At 41.1% G+C, this 22,795-nt stretch overlaps 1 protein-coding gene across 1 annotated transcript; it reads right to left on the bottom strand.

Moving 5' to 3' along the window:
• Window positions 1–848: 848 nt before the first annotated feature.
• LOC142657199 (coagulation factor XIII B chain-like) lies at window positions 849–22,229 on the bottom strand. Its single transcript, XM_075832250.1, has 9 exons — window positions 22,125–22,229; window positions 19,506–19,682; window positions 18,247–18,414; window positions 15,449–15,634; window positions 14,527–14,706; window positions 12,631–12,810; window positions 11,886–12,086; window positions 9,455–9,640; window positions 849–1,066 (listed from the first exon to the last, which is right to left on the bottom strand). Coding segments are annotated over exons 1-9 (1,368 nt in total). The 5' UTR covers window positions 22,213–22,229; the 3' UTR covers window positions 849–1,064.
• Window positions 22,230–22,795: the final 566 nt, after the last annotated feature.

The raw sequence follows: 22,795 nt of genomic DNA, 5'->3' as shown, positions 1-22,795 counted from the left end.
GCGCTAATTACGGCCGTAATTGACGCGGCGTTCAAGCGCCTGCACATGCCGGTACGGCTGAAATTACGGGGATGTTTTCAGGCTGAAACATCCCCGTAATTTCAGCCGTTACGGACCCCCGCCGTGTGAACATACCCTTAGGGTATGTTCACACGGCCAAATTTCAGACGTATACGAGGCATATAATGCCTCGTTTTACGTCTGAAAATAGGGCTGCAATACGTCGGCAAACATCTGCCCATTCATTTGAATGGGTTTGCCGACGTACTGTGCAGACGACCTGTAATTTACGCGTCGTCGTTTGACAGCTGTCAAACGACGACGCGTAAATATACTGCCTCGGCAAAGAAGTGCAGGGCACTTCTTTGCCACGTAATTTGAGCCGTTCTTCATTGAAATCAATGAAGCACGGCTCAAGGTTTACGAGCGTCTCAGACGCCTCGTAAATTACGAGGAGGAGCTTTTACGTGTGAAACGAGGCAGCTGTTAACAGTCTGTCTTTTCACACGTAACTGCCTCTCAGCGTGTGAACATACCCTTAGTGGCAGCCTCGCACTGCAGAAAATGTATGTATTTGACAAATTGGTGTATACATTGAATGAATCTCTGTATCAAAGAAACAGAGGTAACAACCTGTTTAAAATACAGTAATAAACGAATCAGTGTAACCTAGTACAATCACTTATACAAAAAGAAATGGATTAATAGTGAGCGACAGTTTTCTTACAGTTTACAAGTTAAATTAATCTATTCACAGCAGGTTTAAATGGAATTTCATTTTCTAAATTGGAGGTCATTGGAATTATTATAGAACCACATGTATTTCTTTTACATGGTTTTATTCCACAATCAACACTAAAGTAGTACTGTATATAATGTTATATCAAATTAAAAGCAAGCAAGCAAATGTTACAGAATAGACTTCTTCCGCTTTTCTTCAGTTCTTGAAATTGATAAAACTGGAAGTATTCTTAATATAAACTTATTACTACTAAATGGATGAATATTATATTTTGATCAGGAAACATTCATCTTCAAAGAGGGCATTCTTTCAGTTTTGTTGATTCTGTAGAGTAGAATATTTTTAGAGAAAACAAAAGCTTTAATATTTTAAGAAGACTGAAACATTATGATTTGGAGCTTTTTCCTAATATAATGTACTTAATAAGGCTATGGTACCCCATTTGCTCAAGGCTCAAATACTGACTCCATCAGCAGGGCGTCCTGTCATTTTTCCAATCTGTCTACCCTGTCAATAAAGTTAACGTGTTTTATGTCCTCAAATTTTCTCCTGAAGGATTTTTCTAGCTAAGACACTACTACTCTTTTTTTAATGAATCCCAAAATCCTTGAGATGCTCTTCTGCCAGTTTGAGGCATAGTAACTCTCATTTACAGAAGTTGGAAAACAGACCTGCAGAAATATCTCACAAGATTGAGGTTGCAAACCACTAGAGGTGCTTGACTTAGAAAAAAACACAGTGGGTGAAGAAAGTATAAAAAACCTATTGTGCTGCATTACTAGATCAGTATTCCTTACTGTCTTCCACAAGGTTGGTAGTAAAAGGTAGTAATGTTGATCTGAGACAGTAAAACATAGCAAAATCAATATCATGGGCAGATGAACCCAAAGGTGTAGTTGTAGGGGGTACATAGGTAACAGTCACACCAGGCCCTGGTGCCTGAGGGTACACAAAGGTCCTACTGCCACATAAGAAGTATTATAAAGCACATGGTAGGTGGTGGCCCCATCATAGATTTTGTGTTGGGGCCCAGAAAATTCAAGTTACGTCTCTACAGTCGTCAGCCAGAATGTCAGATGGGATGTAATTGCCTCTGCAAAGAGAACAAATGTGGTGGAAGCACATCATGTATTGTGGCTGAGTAGGTGGTTTTGAGATTTCAAATTGCCTCTTTTTTTTTCTTTACCTGTCAACCAAGGGTGATTAAAAGTAATGACAATGTGATATATATCATAAAGCACCAATCCCTGCCCACACAGACCCGGTCAGCTTTGCTCTGGCTGGGGATTCCACTCCATATATAGACAGTGATGTCAAGGGCTTTCCAAAGAGGAATCTCCGGCTAGAGCATTGGCAACACTCTGGCGGGGATTCCGCTACAGGAGGAGCCCCTGACTTCACTGTCCATATATTCATAGTGTTGCCAGGTGCTCTTCCAGGAACGGAATCCCTGGCCAGAGCGTCGGCAACACTCTGGCTGGTGATTACTCTCCAGGAGGAGCACCTGACGTGATGTTAGGGGCTTTGAGATGCAGGAAACCCCAGCCAGAGCGTCAACAACGTTCCGGACGGGGAATCCTCTCCAAGAGGAGCCACTGACGTCACTGTCCATATATGGACAGTGATGTTAGGGGTTTTAAGATGCCAGAATCCTCGGCCAGAGTGTCGGCAAATCTCTGGCTGGGTATTCTCCTCCGGGAGGAGCCACTGATGTCACAGTCCATATAGGATAGTGACGTCAAGGGCTTTCCCAAGACAGGGGTCCCTGGCTAGAGAGCTTGTGTTGCTCTGGCCGGGGACTCCATAGTTGAAACTATATGGACAGTGATGTCAATTGCTTCTCCAGACTCAGCACTTAAAGAAGCGCTGTTCCCGGGGAGTCCTCGACGAGTGGAGGAGATTCCCTCTGCTCCTCCGCTCTGTACTTTGAGTGGCTCTGCACAGATAGGCGCGATGACGTCACTGCATTGCACCTGTCTGTGCCGAGCAGCTCACGGCTGCTTCACACAATGAATGCTCAAGCAGGGAGCTGACGGTTCCTTGCTTTAGCATTGAATTCAACTGTATTTGCCTCCTGTGTATGCAGATACAGTTGACACCGAGACATACCACCGGCCGCCTGGTACAGAGCGGAATACTGCCCGGAATCCGGTACTGTCCTGCTGAATCCAGGACGGTTGGAAGATATGGGACATGGGCAGAAACTGGAGTTTTAAAACATCCCCTGACACTAAATGGGTTCTTTAGCTCTGTATATACAACTGAAGAAAGAGCAGCTGATGTAGCCGGTGCCAGTGCTGTTAATATATCAGTTGATATACTGAATTGGATGAATGTAGATATGGTCCAAGCTAAATTAAATAAAATAAATGTGCACAAGGCCCCGGGACCAGATGGGTTACACCCTAGAATTCTTAAACAGCTTAGTTCAGTTATTTCTGTCCCCCTGTTCATAATATTCAGAGAATCTCTAGTGACTGGTATAGTGTCAAGGGACTGGCGCAGCGCAAATGTGGTGCCTATTTTCAAAAAGGGCTCTAGGTCTTCCCCGGGTAATTATAGACCAGTAAGCTTAACATCCATCGTGGGGAAAATGTTTGAGGGGCTATTGAGGGACTATATACAGGATTATGTGACAAAAAATAGTATTATAAGTGACAGCCAGCACGATTTTACTAAGGACAGAAGTTGTCAAACTAACCTAATCTGTTTTTATGAAGAGGAAAGCAGAAGCCTAGACAGAAGGGCCGCTGTGGATTTAGTGTTTTTGGACTTTGCAAAGGCATTTGACACTGTCCCCCATAGACGCCTAATGGGTAAATTAAGGACTATAGGTTTAGAAAATATAGTTTGTAATTGGATTGAGAATTGGCTCAAGGACCGTATCCAGAGAGTTGTGGTCAATTATTCCTACTCTGAATGGTCCCCAGTAATAAGTGGTGTACCCCAGGGTTCAGTGCTGGGACCACTGGCGTAGCTATAGGGGTCACATCGGTCGCAATTGTGACCGGGCCCCGAAGCCAGGTGGGCCCACGGCCCCCCGCACCACATCAATAAAAAGTTACTATAGTAACTCGGCCGCGGGCCCCTGTTACTATAGTAACATACTTTACTTACCTTCCTGGTTCCGGATGGCAGCGGAGGTCCTGACGTCAAGCGCTGTGCGCAGCGCATGACGTCACAGCGCTATGCGCCGCGCACAGCATCGAGACGACAGAACTCCGGCCGCGGCCGAAGAGGAAGGTAAGGTTAGCCCTGACTGGCGGGGTCCGACTCCAGGGACCCGCCAATCAGCTGTTTTGAAGGGGCCGCAGCACTCGTACGAGAGCTGCTCCCCTTCATTCCTGTCACTTCATTCCGGTCACACTGTGAATCCGTGTCGGCGATTCACAGTGTGAGCAAGTAGTGAAATGAAGGAGAAGCAGCTCTCGTACGAGTGCTGCGGCCCCTTCAAAACAGCTGATTTGCGGGTCCCGAGAGACACATCAGCTATTGATGGCCTATCCTGAGGATAGGCCATCAATGTTTAGGGACTGTACAACCCCTCAGCCTACGATGTAGCAGGCTTAGGGGGCCCATGAGACAGGATCACAGATTGTGTGATCCTGTCTGCTGGGCCCTGTATCTAAGCCAATCACATGGTAGGCTTAGATACATGGCCCATGCGTGATCCTGTCTGCTGGGCCCTGTATCTAAGCCAATCACATGGTAGGCTTAGATACAGGGCCCATGTGTGATACTGTCTGTGGGACCCTGTATCTTAGGGCATGACCACACGTGGCGGATTTCCTCCGCAACTGTCCGCATCAATGCCGCACAGAATCTGCGTTGCAGATTCTGCTGCGGATCTGCACAAAATGTGCAGTAAATTGATGCGGACTAGCTGCTGCGGACTGCGGTAAAAGTACTTCCCTTCTCCCTATCAGTGCAGGATAGAGAGAAGGGACAGCACTTTCCCTTGCGAAAGTCAAAGAATTTCATACTTACCGCCCGTTGTCTTGGTGACGCGTCCCTCCTTCGGCATCCAGCCCGACCTCCCTGGATGACGCGGCAGTCCATGTGACCGCTGCAGCCTGTTATTAGCCTGTGATTGGCTGCAGCCGTCACTTAGACTGAAACGTCATCCTGGGAGGCCGGACTGGAGACAGAAGCAGGGAGTTCTCGGTAAGTATGAACTTCATTTTTTTTTACAGATAGATGTATATTGGGATCGGTAGTCACTGTCCCGGGTGCAGAAACAGTTACTGCCGATCGCTTAACTCTTTCAGCACCCTGGACAGTGACTATTTACTGACGTCTCCTAGCAACGCTCCCGTCATTACGGGAGCCCCATTGACTTCCTCAGTCTGGCTGTAGACCTAGAAATACATAGGTCCAGCCAGAATGAAGAAATGTCAAGTTAAAAAAGCAAGACGGATCCGCAGCACACATAACATGTGCATGACAGCTGCGGACTTCATTGCGGAAATTAGAATCTCCATTGAAGTCAATGGAGAAATTCCGCCATGAGTCCGCCACTGCTCCGCAACAGACAGAGCATGCTGCGGACACCAAATTCTGCTCCGCAGCCTATGCTCCGCAGCGGAATTTTACGCCTCATCTAAACGAACACTGCTAAATTAAAGTGTAAGTCAATGGACAAACGGCTCCGCTGCGGATTAACGCTGCGGAGTGTCCGCAGCGGAATTTAAGTGAAATTCCGCCACGTGTGAACCCAGCCTAAGCCTACCACACTGTAGGTTTAGATACAGGGCCCCAGCACACAGTAATCTTATACTGTATAAGATTACTGTCTGCTGGATCCTGTATCTAATCCTACGTTGTGGTAGGCTTAGATATAGGGTCCCACAGACAGTATCACACATGGGCCCTGTATCTAAGCCTAACACAGATGTTACTAATAATTTTTTGTGTGTTTTCTTACAGGTTCGGTCGTTGGACTACGTCGGATTCCAGGACTACTTCGATGACAGCTTTTTTTTTTATTATCAATAAAATGGTTAATGAGGGTTGTGTTTTTTTTTTTTTATTTCAATAAAATATTTTTTCTATGTCTTTGTGTTTTTTTTTAAACTATATTACTACCGCCTTAGTAATGGCCGCCGGCTGATTGACAGCATCCATTGCTAAGGCGGGGCTTAGTGTTAGCCGGTGCAGAGTCTAACACTAACCCCCTTTATTACCCCGGTACCCTCCGCCACCAAGGGTGCTGGGAAGAGCCGAGTACGATCCAGTACCTGACCATCTGTAGTGATGGTCGGCCACTGGGGTGGCCGCAGGCTGGTATTATCAGGAGGGGAAAGGCCAGATACAGTGGCCTTTCCCATCTTGGTAATACTAGGCTGCTGCTGCTTTATTGTATCTGGCTAGTTATGAAAAATGGGGGGGACCCCACGTCATTTAAAAAAAATAAAAAATTGGAAAGAACGATGTGGGGTACCCCCCCAATTTTCATAACCAGCCAGATACAACACAGAAGCAGCAGGCAGCATTACAAGGGTGGGAAGGGCCCCTGTTTTTGGCCTTCCCCAGCCTAATACTACCAGCCTGCGGCCACCCCGGTGCCTGACCGTCACTACAGATGGACGGGTACTGGTTCGTACCCGGCTCTTCCCAGTACTCCTGGTGGCGGTAGGTATCGGGGTAATAATGGGGGTTAGTGTTGGCCTCTGCACCTGCTAACATTAAGCCCCGCCTTAGTAATGGAGGTTGTCAATCAGCCAGCGGCCATTACTAAGGCGGTGATAATAAAGTTTAAAAAGATACAAGCACATAGAAAAAATATTTTATTGAAATAAAAAAACACAACCCTCATTAACCATTTTATTGAGAATAAAAAAAACGCCGTCATTGAAGTCCTCGAATCCGAAGTCCAACAACCGAACCTGTAAAAAAAACACAAACACACAAAAATAATCAGTAACACATAAAGAAGCAAAATTATTATTCTTACCTATCCTGGGTCCAGCGCTGGAGCCGCAATGTCAGCGAGCTGGGCCCTGTATCTAATCCAATCATGTGTGATACTGTCTGCTGAGCTGTGTATCTAATCCAATCATGTGTGATACTGTCTGCTGGGCCCTGTATCTAATCGTATCTTGTGTGATACTGTCTGCTGGGCCCTATATCTAATCCGATCATGTGTGATACTGTCTGCTGAGCCACTGTATCTAATCCTATCATGTGTGGTACTGTCTGCTGAGCCACTGTATCTAATCCTATCATGTGTGGTACTGTCTGCTGAGCCACTGTATCTAATCCTATCATGTGTGATATTGTCTGCTGGGCCACTGTATCTAATCCTATCATGTGTGATACTGCCTTCTGAGCCACTGTATCTAATCCTATCATGTGTGATACTGTCTGCTGAGCCACTGTATCTAATCCTATCCATAGTGTATAGGGTCGTATTGCTATAGATATGCTATGCTGTCTCCTATACACACATTTTTTTTTGGGCGGACACATATGTATTGGGGCTATTTCCCCTGACATTTTAAGCCCTGAAGGTATGTTCACACGGCAGCGTCTGTTACGGCTGAAATTACGGTGCTGTTTTCAGGAGAAAACAGCACCATAATTTCAGCCGTAATGGCATGTGCAGGCGTCTTTTGCTGCGTCCATTACGGACGTAATTGGAGCTGTTTTTCCATGGAGTCCATGGAAAACGGCTCCATTTACGTCTGAAGAAGTGACAGGCACTTCTTTGATGCCGGCGTCTTTTTTACGCGCCGCCTTTTGACAGCGGCGCGTAAAAAAAATGACCGTCGGCACAGAACATCGTAAGACCCATTCAAATGAATGGGCAAATGTTTGCCAACGCTTTTGAGCCGAATTTTCGGACGTAATTCAATGCTAAAACACCCGAATTACGTCCGTAAATAGGGTGTGTGAACCCAGCCTTAGTGACGCCGCGGCTGCTAGTGCTGCATTGTTGGGTCACTTAGGAGGCCCAGCGATGCAGCTTAAAGCTGCGGACCGTCGGCCATGAGAAGTTTGCGGGGGGGGGGGGGCCAGTAAGAATTTTTGCATCAGGGCCCATGAGCCTTTAGCTACGCCCCTGGCTGGGACCACTATTATTCGACTTATTTATTAATGATATAGAGGATGGGATTAATAGCTCTATTTCTATTTTTGCAGATGACACCAAGCTATGTAATATAGTTCAGTCTATGGAAGATGTTCATGAATTGCAAGCGGATTTAAACAAACTAAGTGTTTGGGCTTCCACTTGGCAGATGAAGTTTAAGGTAGATAAATGTAAAGTTATGCATCTGGGTACCAACAACCTGCATGCATCATATGTCCTAGGGGGAGCTACACTGGCGGATTCACTTGTTGAGAAGGATCTGGGTGTACTTGTAAACCATAAACTAAATAACAGCATGCAGTGTCAATCAGCTGCTTCAAAGGCCAGCAGGATATTGTCGTGTATTAAAAGAGGCATGGACTCACGGGACAGGGATGTAATATTGCCACTTTACAAAGCATTAGTGAGGCCTCATCTAGAATATGCAGTTCAGTTCTGGGCTCCAGTTCATAGAAAGGATGCCCTGGAGTTGGAAAAAATACAAAGAAGAGCAACGAAGCTAATTAGGGGCATGGAGAATTTAAGTTATGAGGAAAGATTAAAAGAATTAAACCTATTTAGTCTTGAAAAAAGACGACTAAGGGGGGACATGATTAACTTATATAAATATATTAACGGCACATACAAAAAATATGGTGAATTCCTGTTCCTTGTAAAACCCCCTCAAAAAACAAGGGGGCACTCCCTCCGTCTGGAGAAAAAAAGGTTCAACCTGCAGAGGCGACAAGCCTTCTTTACTGTGAGAACTGTGAATCTATGGAATAGCCTACCGCAGGAGCTGGTCACAGCAGGGACAGTAGATGGCTTTAAAAAAGGGTTAGATAATTTCCTAGAACAAAAAAGTATTAGCTCCTATGTATAGAAATTTTTCCTTCCCTTTCCCGTCCCTTGGTTGAACTTGATGGACATGTGTATTTTTTCAGCCGTACTAACTATGTAACTATGTAACTGTGCTCACACCTAAGCATCTAGAGTTGGCTGGTATAGGCTAGTGATGTCATTCAACAGCATCTGCCTTCCCACTTTTCATTGCAGCAACAGGAAGTGGTGTCTTTTACTAGGGAAGTGTAGATTCCGGGTTCTGCAAGCTGAAGTCAATAATTAGATTTTTCTGAATTAAATGAACACTAAACATAAATAATACACAAAAAAATAAAATATATCCCTGCACTTCCTTTTTTCATCTCGTTCATTTCACCCAATTTGTCTTATGTTACAATTAATACTGAGAAATATATAAGAAATCTTCTCTATGTGTCCCAGGAACTCAGCCATGTCCCCCCTGCTCCTCACTGACCTGTGCCTTGCTGTAAGACAACTGGCTGGAGAAGGAGCCTCCTCCACTAAGCATCTGTAGTAAAGCGAAAGATGGTTAAGTCCTGCCCCATGGTGAAGGCCCACCTCCACTGCCGTTCTCCAGACGGCGGTGGAGCAGATCAGCAGGAGACTAGTCCATGTCTTTTCTACAGGATGTCTACAAGACTGTTTATTTCAGACACATGCAGAAAATCTTGCACACAGACAAAGGTTGGGGGGGGAAATATATCTCCTGTTTACTTTTATCATTCATTTCTAGGTTTAGTGTACCTTTAACACAATTTAAAGTTTTTATATCTACTTACATATTTCTTGGCAAACAGGGTAGAAAATGTCTTCTTTAATACATAGTCCAGTTGTATCAGTTCCTGAGTATCCTGCTTTGCACTTAAAATGAATGATCTCTTCATTCTCAAAATATACTTTATAATCAAAGTTTGGAAGTTCCAAAAAGTTTTCATCTAATCTTTCTTGGTTTATCCGGCAAGGTTCTACAACACATATGAGCATTATAAAGATACATTTTGATTCTGGGATGGCTATTAAAGAATTTCTGTCACCAAAATGCAGTTTTCTCCGTCTTTTGATCAATCATTATAGAATTATGTGATATATATATTCTGCTCTATGTGACTATGTGATTTTCTTCCAGTAACTTACATTGCATCTGTCCTGAATCTCTGTATCTAAACAAAAGGGCCACTGATAAATATTCATGAGGGGGTCCACCCTTGTCCTTTTGGAGTAGAGTATTTAGCAGTTTATTGGTGAGCTCCAATAAAGTGGCAGCATTTGAGATACTCAGAATTCTCCCTGCACTTAAAGGCAATTCAAAAGATGTGCCCCACCCCCCCCCCCCCCACCCCAAGCAAATATACTATCTGCCAAGTCTTTTATAGAGTCATTTTTAAGTTTGATACTGTTTACAGTGGAGATGACAAAATTAACCCCATTATACTCGTGTATATAGGGTGGTTAAAGGGTATGTGTCTTCAGAAAATGACCTCTTGTTTAAATCAAGTTTTCATGTTAAAGGTATTTTTTAAGAATTTTTGGGGATTTTTTCAAAATTGTTCTATGCTATTATCAATATTAAAAAAATAATCCTAAAGTATTGCAGTTTTCCCTCTGGCCACTGAGCCTTTTCACCCGTAGTGATCACTTCTCAGCAGTCATCACTTTATCATCAGAGGCAGGATTACAATAAAAGGTGACAATTATACATAGATAACACAAGATCCACCATTAACAATAGGTGATGGACACAGATCCCCTCCTATCACTTCCTGCACAGTGACTTCTGCACAGCTCACTGAGCATGCCTAGAACACTTTCCCATAGCAGTCAATGGGTCGCCTTCTGTTCACAGGTTCATATGGTCCATGTGGCTGTTGTAAAGTATATTTCTAAGGCTACATTCACACGAGTGTGACAGATAAAAAAACGCGCGTAAATCTGATCTGTGTTTTATGCGTTATGCATCAGTGTGCTTTGCAAGTGGCATGTGTTTTTCCCGCACTCGCAAAGCTCTTCTTTTTTTTTTTCCAATGGATTTGATGCTCAAATAATGCACAGCACACAGATGTGCATCCGTGTGCTGTGCGTGGTTTTCACGCACCCATTGACTTAAATAAGCGTGTAGGTGCGTGAAAACACACCAATATAGGACATGCAGTGAGTTTCATGCAACGGATTCTCGCTGCGTGAAAACTCACGCATGTGTGAACAGCCCCATTGAAATCAATGGGTCTGTGGGCTGTGAGTGATTCCACGCACAGCGCACCGACGAGTTTTACGCTCGTCTGAATGAGCCCTTAGGCGTCGCTCACGTCTGCTTTAGGGCTCCATTCAGGCGTTCCATCTGAGCTTTCTGTCAGGGGAACCCAGGAACGGAACCCTGAATGAAACAAACAGAAACCAGATTTCAATGGTGACGGATCCAGTGCAAATGGTTTACGTTTGTCTCTGTCGTGCAAGGGTTCCGTCGTTTTGATGGAAGCAATACCGTAGTCGACTACGGGATTGCTTCCATCAAAACGACGGAACCCTTGCACAATGGAGACAAATGGAAACCATTTGCACCGAATCCATCACCATTGAAGTCAAAGGTGATGCAAACGGAAACCTATGATTTCCGTTTGTTTCAGTCAGGGTTCCGTTCATGGGTTCCCCTGACAGAAAGCTCGGATGGAACGCCTGAACGGAGGCCTGACGCAGATGGGAACGATGCCTAACTGCTTTTAAAAGCACTTCAGGCAAGATGGCTGCTCCCATATTCATATAAAGAAAACAGAATAAAAAAAATCTACAATCGAAACATAATAAAAGATTAGAAAAAAGAATGATGTTGGACTATCTTATTTTAATTAGGAAAAAAAAAGGTGATACATTCCCTTTAAGGGGTTAGTTATAATATTGTTGGTAATATCTCCAGTGGTCTAGGGTTCATATCTATTATCTCAGGTGGTCTACGGTGGTAAAGGGTTAATAAGTAATATCTGTGGAGCTCTAGTCTGGTTATGGGTTTAGACCTATATTACTAGTGGTCTAGGGTGGGTTAGAGGGAAACACTTAATATTTGTGTTTTTTTCGGATGGTGAAGTTAATGGTATTATCTGTGGTGGTCAAGGGTATAAAAGCCTAAGGTGTACATATAATTTATGTTAACACTCTACTACACATGCATGTCTGCATTATACAGATTTGACTAGACATAGTAAACAACAATGTACTTACTCTCCTGAGTGCATTTCGCATAGATCATTTTTCCATTCAAACATTCCACTGTCAAAGTTGGGGATGCACGAAAATAATTGGTTTTACATCGAGCAGGAATTCTTTCACCATTGCGATAGACTTTACCCATGGATGCACTCTTTGGCAGCACTAAATTATTCTGTGCAATTTTATCTAATGCCAGTTGGCATGAATCAGAATCTAAAAACATGAAGCAGAAATAGACATGTAGAACTCATGGATCTCAGTTGCTACCGTTATCCATATAATCAAGCTTTGAAATTAAAATTGGAGGAATACTGAAATGCAACACAAGGAAAAACATATTTTCAGAAAGGTGACTTCTATGGGTTAGTCTTCCAGCAGCTGTTAGGGAACACATTTAGTTAAAGGTCGTTATGTGGGGCCCAAAAATTATTAGCACTGGAGTATGTGAGTACATTGCTAATATACATTCCGGTCCCCCGTCGAGCTGATTATTCGATTTTTTACAGCGCCTCCAGGGGACCGGAAATCTAGTGGCACAGCCTAACTTCATGACGACGCGACTCTTCGTTATGTGACCGGCCCCGCTGTACTCTATATAAATATCATAATCAGCGCGATGGGGGACCGGAATGTATATTAGCGAGCGTAGTCACATACTGCAGTGAGTACACTGCTGATAATTTTCGGTCCCCACATAGCCCCTTTAAAGAATTTAAGAATGCTTCAGACAGAGATTTGGCTATTGTTGAATATTTACCTGGGTTAATGCATTGGGGGTAATGTATTTTTCCATCTTTACATGTAGAAAGTGACTGACTTGGAACCATATCTCCAATGCACTGAAATTCCACACTATCCCCTTCTGAAATTTTAAAGGGGGCATTTTCCACTCTAATACTGTTGTGCAACATTGCCTCTTTTGATAATACGCAGCCATCTGGAAATATAATGAATTTTGTGTTCATTTTAGAAGTATCAAATTATCCTGCAATATACTGCAATATACTCGATAAATTCCACTGCCAAGAGTGATGCTGTTCCTAGACAAAAGCATTCGTGTTTATTTTAATTTCATAAACCCCTTTAACCCCTTAAGGAACTTTTTCGTTTTTGTTTTGAACTCCCCGCGTTCCAAGAGCCAAAACTTTATTAACTCTATTTTTCCATCAATAGAGTGGTGTGAGGGCTTATTGTTTGCGGGAGGAGTTGTCGTTTGTAGCATTTAAAGCACCAGATAATGTTTTGCGAAACTGCAAAAAAATTATTTGCGGCCTGAAATTGGAAAAAGCTGCAATTCCTACATTGTTTTTTTTGTTTTACCGCTTTCACCGTGCGGTAAAAACGGCAACTTAATTTTATTCTATGGCTCAGAAGATTACGGTGATACCAAATTTATATAGTTTTTTTTATATTTTATTACTTTCAGGATACAGCCACACGGAGCGGCCCTGACACGGTCGCAATGCGGCCAACAACGCTGTAGGAGCGGCTGTCAAATACCTCGTTAAGGGGTATTCCGGTTACATGCTCATGTGCACTGCCGCTCCATTCATTCTCTATGGGAGCGTCGGAGATAGCCGAGTGCAGTGTTCGGCTTTTTACGGCGCTGCCATAGAGAATGAATAGGAGGTAAGTTGTTGTAATTTTCAAAATCGTGCGGCCATAAAGGGTGTATTAATTAATGGCCGCCCCTTCTTTTCAACGCTTCAGATGCTGTGGTCGCGATTGACCGCAGCATTTAATGGGGTTAAACGGCTAGGAACAGCGCGATTGCTATTCCTGGCTGTTAGTTCCGGATGTCATCTGACACCCGCAGCATATGGAGCGTCAGAAGCCCATGAGCGCGCTCCATACTTCCCTATGACGCTTATCACGTGTGTGCGTGTGTGTGTGTGTGTGTGTGTGTGTGTGTTTGTGTGTGTGTGTGTGTGTGTGTGTGTGTATGTGTATATACACATGATAATGCGTCAAGGGGTTAAGAATATTTCTAAACTAAAATCTTTTACGTCAAGGACAAGAACCCAAAGCCAAGAACAGACTGTTAGATGGCTATAAAACATTTGGAGGCAATAACATTTTTCTCTATATAATATAATATAGGAATAACATCAAATTAATAAAAGATGTGTACCTCTATATCCACTTACATCTAATGCTTCACAACAAACCATCTATGATTGACACGCTCTTGCAGGAAACACATCTAGCGACAGTTGCAGTTGCATCAATCAGTGGCCAAATGTAGTGACTGAGGCTGGATCCACATATACATTTTTTTATATCAGTTATAATGCAATTTTATTACCCAACGTCAAGAGTGGATCCAAATGGTAAGAAAATTATTAAGGAAATCTTTATACATTTTCTCCTTTGTTTGGCTAAAAAACTGCTACAAAAACTGTATAATGTGCTCACAAAATTCAATGCATGTTGTCGGTATTTGCAAAGCAAATGTATCTTATGGAATGTGTTTTGTGCAATTGTGCCTGATATGTTTTAGTCTTACAGTTTGTCTTTTATTATATATCAGCCAACATCTATTCCTTCTAAATTTGCATTCTTCAAGGAGCTGTGCTGGACAGCAGCCCTACAAATTTGAAAGAATTTTAAGGCTTATTGTGGAGATGATACATTTTCAACATAAAATACTTACCCCCAACACAAGCAGGAGGCAGAGACCAGCTTCCATTGATGCAGACGGTTTCATGTAGCCCAGTTATTTCAAAACCAGTATTACACTTATATCTCACAACACTTCCACTATGATATTTAGGCTTTATTGTCGCTGAATCCAGTGTCCCAAACAATATAGAGGGAGGATCATCACATTCACCTTGATTCAAAAATACAAATATTTATTTTTCTATTTTAATTTTGTCACATGAATCTTAATTTTGTCACATGAATCTGCAGTAGTCTATGTTTCTATTACTGTATATACTGCTGCGAATTTCTACAAGGCAGACTATATTACTTTAAACCAGTACTTCTCAACTGGCCTTACTTACTCATTGTATATTGACCTATGATTGGCTTAATGGGATGTGTCATCAGCCAATAATAATTAAAATGATATTATATTATTTGAATATCCATATAAAAAAAATCTTGAAATATTTCAGTTTTTACACTGACCGTTATCATAGCTACAATAGGCTGACAATTCCTGTTTTCTGCAGCTCACTTTTCAGCCTTGCTGTGTAGATTGGGACAGAGTCAGCAGCGAGCAGGAGATTTAACGACAACTCTTTTGTACAGCTAAAGGCCTAGATAAGGCTATACACTATATGCACAGATAAGACCCTGTATATATCTTCCCTACAACTCCCTGGTTTCTGGGGGAGGTTGTTGTACAACATCTCTTCAGGGTAACTGTAACAATCTGTGACATTTCATGACAGTATATTGACCTAGATATCTATTGCCAGTGGTGTATTGGATTTCAGTAAAGGATTAGCCAATTTAATAGAACATTTTGTAAATTATTTCTGGATCTCACAGGTATTGACCTCAGAAATGCTCAACCAACAAAGGCTTTATACTTGGTGTAATATTTAGAATATTTCCCAACTTACGAATACATTGAGGTGGTGATGTCCATTGTCCATTTTTACACATTATAGATTCAGCACCATTTAGCTGAAAACCAGGTTTGCATTTCATCACTACTTTGTCTCCATTAAAATAGTCACTTTTGAGCTTAATGACCTGTATATTCATGGGCTGTGGAGAGGGAGGACACTTGTCTCTTTCATCGAAAGCTGTAACAAGACATTTAATGAATGAGCAGTGATCATAACTGCCTGATACTGAAGTCCATAATAATTATGCACAGAAGTGTCCAATAAATATGAGTTGTGATGTTGGATTCCCATAACAGGCTTACGTACCAATTGGTCAGTGGTGCTTTGCCCGATCCAATACATAATACCTATCTTAAAATTTCAAAATAGATTTTGGGTTTCAGTCACATGATCACAGTCTTTTAACCACTTATAGCCGCATTCAGAGAGTCATAACTATTTTATTTTTCCATCGACGTAGAGTATGAGGGCATTTTTATTGCGGGTTAATTTTTTTTAATACAACGGTTATCGGGTGGACATAAATCATTGATTAAGTTTTATTATTTTGGAAAAAAAAAGCAATCTTGCCATTGATTTTTGTTTTGTTCTTTTTTACATCGTTCACTGTGCAGTTTAAATGATGTGTTAACTTTATTATATAGGTGGTTACGATTGCGATGATACCATATATGTTTTAATTATTTATTTTTTTACCACCTATAGAAAATAAAATTACTTTTTATGGAAAAAAAAGTGTTTGGTTTTCTTTATTTATTTACTTTATTAAGCTCAAATTTTTTTATTTTGTCCCACTTGTGGATTTTACAATGCGATCTACTGATCATTTTCATAATGCTTTGGTATACTGCGTATACCAAAGCATTATTGCCTGTCAGTTTTATACTGACAGGCAATCTGTTAGACCAGTGTCTTCTCTGTGACTACTGCTGTATAGTAAGAGCGCTGTAAGGCCCTGCTCACACTCCGCAGCAAAACTGCGGCAAAAAACGTCCCATGGATGTTACGGGAAAAAGAAGCAACATGCCATTTCGTCAGGCGTTTCCATCTCTGACCTCCCATTGACATCAATGGGAGACAGAGAAAGCGTTGCTTGCTGCGTTTTTTGACTGCGGTGCTAAATGGCTGAGGGCAAAAAATGCTGCCATAAACGATGTGAAAAACACGGCAAAAAGCGTGCAGGCAAGTCAAAATCAGCCTCAAAATTCCAGACGCAATTTTGAGGCAAATTTTTCTGTCTGCAGAAAAACTCTGTGTGAACAGGGCCTAACAGGATTTGCAGCACCACTTGGCGCCGCAGAAAGTTAATATGGCCATCGTTTAAAAACAGTGGCTCACAGTTATCTGCATCATATATAGTCATTCAGCGGTAGGCAAGTGGTTATTTACTCCATTTGGGAGAAAATGCAGGGTTCTTAGACAAAGATTTCCAGGTACGTAGGTATCCACAACAAAGACAGGAAAATTAGTGACAGTTTTTCACTTGTGTTCTAGGGTGGTGAAAGAACTATTTCTGGAATATATTATCCACAGTGGTCTAGGATGGTTATTGATTAATATTTTAATAGCCTTGGAGGTCTAAGGTAGTTTAGTGGTTAACACCTAACATTACATTATAATAATAATTATACCGTTTATTACTAAATTGTTTAGGATGGTGTAGGGGTTAATAGTGGTGGTCCATGGTAGAAATACGTACCTATAATTTAACTATATTTATTCAATATTTATGCATTTTACACAACCATCCAGCTGAATGTTACATTTCTGCCTGTAGCTGTCACTAGCGGTTGCTCACTGCACAGAAACGTATACAGCGATCATTTAGCTGCGATTCACAGTTATTGCAGCATTTTTTTTCCCATTGGATTTAATGGGAGAAAAGGCTGCAATACCTGTGAATCGCCACTAAATGCATGTCGAAGATTCACAGTGAGCGCTGTACCCCCTTCAAAACAGCTGATCGGTGGAGGTCCCGGGAGTTAGACCCCGACCCATCAGCTGAGGATAGGCCATCAATTTTTCCTGGCTGGAAAACCCTTTTAACTCCTGTTTTTCTCAGAGGGGGCAGTGTTATGGGCACTAACCCCCCTCCAAAATAAAAAAATGTAAATTGGCCCATGCCTTTTGCAATCTAAAGAATGCCTTTTCTTATAGTACACATTTAAAAGGTATGCATTGTTCTTTGAATTTGGCAGATGAATGAAGTCCTCACAGCTACTATAGAATAGATAGACATATTATGGATATGGACTTACCTATCCTCTTCTCTTCTACCTTAAATAAATAAGCTACAAGTATTCTGTAAATGACTAGACCTTGCCTCTACTTGGGTTTCAGGACTTTTATTGTCCAAGTCTCAAACTATGTGCCTAACTCCCCATGCCTCCCTTTAGTTATCTGTTCCAGTCTGGTCATCTAGGGTCCCATAACTGCCATTACTTGTGCCTTGCACCTCTTGACTTCTTAACGCTTGTGATCTATGACCTTTGACCTCAAAGGTACAAACCCTGGCTTTTTGACCACATCTCTCTCCTGATTGTACGTTGTACGAGTCTACCATTTCAGACCCAGACTGCTAATAAACACACGTTTATATTTTATTCACATGATCAAAGCTATAAACTATTGTCAGATTTACTTATTAAACCACAAACAGTTTCTGGTGGACAAGAACTATTCTTATCTCGACACATCATGCAACGTAATATATAACCAGTGAGTAAAGGAGCATGTTGACATGTGATTTATTATCTGCAAGATAGAATTTAAAAATATTTGATATTTACCTTCACATGTTGGTAATGATGGATCCCATCCATAGTAGTAACACTGACTGATTTCTGATCCTTTCAATATAAACCCATCATTACATGAAAACTTTGCCACTGGGCCATTGGAATAAACCAATTGTGGTTTATTTGAACCAGTTTTTTGTTGGAAAGAACAGGTGATTCCTTAAAAGAATAAAAAATAGGCATCTGTAAATTTCATATTGAAGCCTCTCACTGAAAAAAATGCATTTAAATTTGTAAATAAAATGTAATACCAATCTATGCTAATAGCATCCTTTACTATAAAGAGTCCATTTAAGATTAGCTTCCTAATTTTTTTTTATATTATTTTTATAAACTCTATAGGAATGTCTCACATGGTAATCGCAGCTTACATCAAAGATAAAAAAAAATCCCCTAAAAAGACAAAATAAATTTGCAAGGCCCCTGCCAATCTTGCTACTTGCTTTAAAGAGGACCTGTTACTAGGACATATAATTTGAACTGACCTGAATAGCGTTGTCTCCCTGATTCCAGCACTGTTTTTCTTTTTATCCTAGATTCCCCCATTCCAGAGATATGGTCCACTGTTGTGTTGGCGCCCTATTGGCTAATTTGCTGTAGTTAGCCAACAGAGTGGAACTAGCTTCCCTGCCTCTGATGCTGACCAATCAGCGTGAGGCAGCTTCAGAGTAGTTCACGCCCTGTTGGCTTTATTATATTTTGTTCTACATAGTTTTGCCTTGAAAATATACGCTGGTCTCTAAACCATCTACAAGACTATTTTGAAAATAGATAGAAACCATGGATTCTAATGCTAACCAGTGTACACTAGAAACAACTTTTATTTAGTCCATATATATTCCAATTATTGATAAACACCACTATTCTTTATCCATGTGCAAATATGTTCCTAACAACTTAATATTGTCCTCCGATGTATCTGCCTTTCACCCTCTAGATAAGAATATAAGCCTATGCATGGAGGAGACCATAGTTCACTAAACTATAGTGATGAATCAGCTGAGCGCTACAGTGTTTCTGCTATCTCTTTAAAGGCAGAGAAATATTCTGCACATTAGGAGAACCTGTGTGTGACTTGGGTTACTAATACATTATGCATGTGCAGATGCCACATGCCAGCGTAAATGCAAAGTTATTTTTCTAGACCTACAGGAAAAACAATTTTTAGAGATCTAGTAGTTTGACCAGGTGAAGAAAATTGCTACATCGCAATGCTAAAGTAGCTTTATCAACTGGTTTATGCACAGTACCAGAACACTGAGGAACTGTTGACCATCCAGAAGAAAGGCATTGTACTTGCTCCACAATGTTCCTCTGTGTAGTCATATAGCCGTCATCACAGTGATACTGCAGCCACTCTCCAACTTCATAGGAAACTTTATTTGGCACATGGTGTCCATTCCCCAGAACTGGTGCTTTACAAGTACCTATGATTAATACAATACCATAACTTCTTATGTATTCTTACACATCTAAACCTAAAAGTTCTAATTTAATAGTTTTGAAAATACAGTCAAGATGTTAGAAAATTTCCAAGGATGTATTTTGTACTTTATATTAATTTATAAATTAATTTGAAGGGGCTGTCTCATCAAAATAATCCCTTTCTGTATGACCTCATAGAGGGGGTACCCTGCTTGGGACCTTCTATATGAGTCGGAATGGACAGCTCCTCTTAAAGAGCAGCTGCAGGGAAAATGTCTAGCTAGCTAAATGCTGGGGCTTAGAGAAGCTGGATAATAAATACAGTGATGTAAAGGGGGTTTTACACTGGGTGATTATCGGGCAGTCAAGCGTTCATAGAACGCTTGTTGCCGATAATTGCGCTGTGTAAACAGGGCAAAAATCAGCAGATGAATCATCTGCCTGTCGTATCGTTTTAAAAAAGTTAAATATTATCGTTGTCGGCAGCACATCTCCCTGCGTAAACAGGGAGACACGCTGCCGACATGATAATAATGTATGGGGACGAGCGATCGAAGTAACGACCACTCGTCCCCATCCATAGCCCCATGTGACAGGAGCAAATGAGCACCGATCAACGATGTCTCGTTGATTGGTGCTCGCTGCCTCGTCCGATTATTGGCCGTTGTAAAAGGGCCTTAAGGGTACAAGGATAATAAGTATGGAGATGCCAAAGTATAGGTATAACAAACACAGGGATGTCACAGTACAGGGATAATACAGTGATATCACAATACAGAGATAATAAACAGTGATATCTATGCACAGAGATAATAAAGATAGTGTCACAGGAACAGGGTGATAACCACAGTTAAAGAGGTTGTCCACTACCGGGCAACTGATGACCTATCCACCGGATTTAATTTGAAAAAATATTTATAAAATCACCATTCAGTATAAACCCTAAAGAGGTTGTCACCTGTTTTTCTCTGTACACCTGGAAGAATAAATCGGTCTGATTAGGCTTCGTTCACATTTGCATACTGGGTTCCGTTATTCCGCTCCGTCGTTGAAACAGAACAACGAGAATACCAGAAATACCAGATGTGTCGCATGACGAATACCAAAAACACCCAACAAAACTGATGGAATGTATGATGGGGTGCCTAACCGAGGCTTTCATCGCAGGGAGTTATGCAGTGACACTTTTCTTACCATCTATAAGTCCATTGCTTGGTTGATCAGGAAGAGGAAACATGTGGCAGCCTTTTGCCGAAAAGTAATGTACGCACTTTCACAAAAAACCTAGTTATATATTTTTTAAAAACATTAAAAAATTGTATATACAGTGTATATATATATATATATATATATATATATATATATATAATTGTTTTTTTTGTTCAACTGCCCTAAAAAGCTCTTATTTTGGCATACTAGTCAAAGAATTATAATTCAATTCTTAGGGTAAATCATAGTCTTTACCCCAGATTTAGTTTTACTTAACCATGACACTTGACACTACTCATCAATATATAAACCCTGTAAATCTGTACAGATGTAGTCCTGCTCTGCTCTGAGAAGTGCATTCAATGTATCCAGTATTGGTAAGGCTCTGTTCACATCTTGTTTTTACTTTCCGACAGAAGACTGCGATGTATACCACAGCATAGGCATATATTGGCGATAGACGCTTATTGTAAAAGAAAATTTTTTTACCGCACAGTTTACATTTTTTTATTGCATGCAAAACGTTTGCATTAAACTCCAAATATGCCTTGAAAACACTTTTGAAAATTTGACGCCGCTGTATTAAAAAACAAAACATAAAATTACGTCTCATAAAAAAGAAGTGCATGTCACTTCTTGAGATGTTTTTAGGCAGATTTTGACAATTTCCCATGGACAATGCCAAAAACACTTTAGAAACACTTCAAAAATGTTTGGCAAATCTGCCCCAAAAACTCCTGCTTTTCAGAGGCTATTTTCTCTTGAAAACAGCCTCATATTTTTCTGCTTCATGCAAAAGCCATGTGAACATAGCCCTATACTCTGTGAGCTAAGCATCCAGGACTCCTGACTGTTATATTGTACCAAATTATCAGTGAGATTTGTGTAGCTGCTGCTGATGTATGAAAGTGTTCACTGACAAAAACATTATTAAAAACTCTCACCAGCAACACCATCTCCCTAATAACATTCATTAATTTGTCAGAGTTTTAAAAATATTTTATAATCTCCATACAGTAAATTGTTTAAATTCTGGAAAACATGTTACAAAAAAAATTCCCTGCTCTTATACTCAGTAAAGGCACTTGAGATCTTGGACAGATAAGCTGGTTTCCCTTTTTTGCTGTAGGACATTGTGAAAGAAAGATGTTGAACTGACAACAATGAAGTGTTGTCGCTATAAATAAAAAAAATGACAACAGAATATTTGGTTACTATCCATAAATAACATTTACCTTTTTTATTGTCACGTGTAGAAGATGTTCCTTGGCATGTTATTATAATAGCGGAGCTAAGGAGAATAAAATGTTCCATAGAGATCATTCTGCTTCCAGCATAACAGTGTAGCTGACAAAACAGTTTTAGGAGACGTAATCATCTCTTTTCCTGTTTGATATTTCCTGTTCTGATATGTTATGACATTTTAAAAAAAATATATATTCTGTTTTTTTGTCTCTGCTGCACTTCCAAAGACACAATAAGTTACAATGAAGTAATGATTTGTGTAAAGATGGAGGCTGTTTTCTTACTTTGGCTAAGCAGAAATATTCATCTTCAGCCTTTCGGGCCCCTTGAAATGGAATGAATCTGTTATCTATAGTCGTGCTGGAGTACTGACTCTATAGCAACAATAAAGTACTATTGCTAGTTACACAAAGACGGTGTCGAGAGAATGCTGTTCCAACCCAAAAGAGAAGTACAAAAAAAGTGAAAAAAGGAAGAATTGAGGGTTGAATATGCTTGACTACTTTTCTTACCTTAGCCCATCAAGTGCACTACATGGCCAAATATGTGGACACCCCTCCTAATTATTGAGTTCAGGTGTGTCAGGTACACCCTGTTACTTTTGAGACCAAAGAAGTACTGTAGATACTTTGAGCTGCAATTGGCTTGGCGCAGGCTAATA

The sequence above is a fragment of the Rhinoderma darwinii genome, chromosome 7, assembly GCF_050947455.1.
Source record: "Rhinoderma darwinii isolate aRhiDar2 chromosome 7, aRhiDar2.hap1, whole genome shotgun sequence".
NCBI classification, from domain to species: Eukaryota; Metazoa; Chordata; class Amphibia; order Anura; family Rhinodermatidae; genus Rhinoderma; species Rhinoderma darwinii.
The sequence above is the reverse complement of the archived record's forward strand: the minus strand, read 5'-3'. Positions and strand labels throughout refer to the sequence as shown.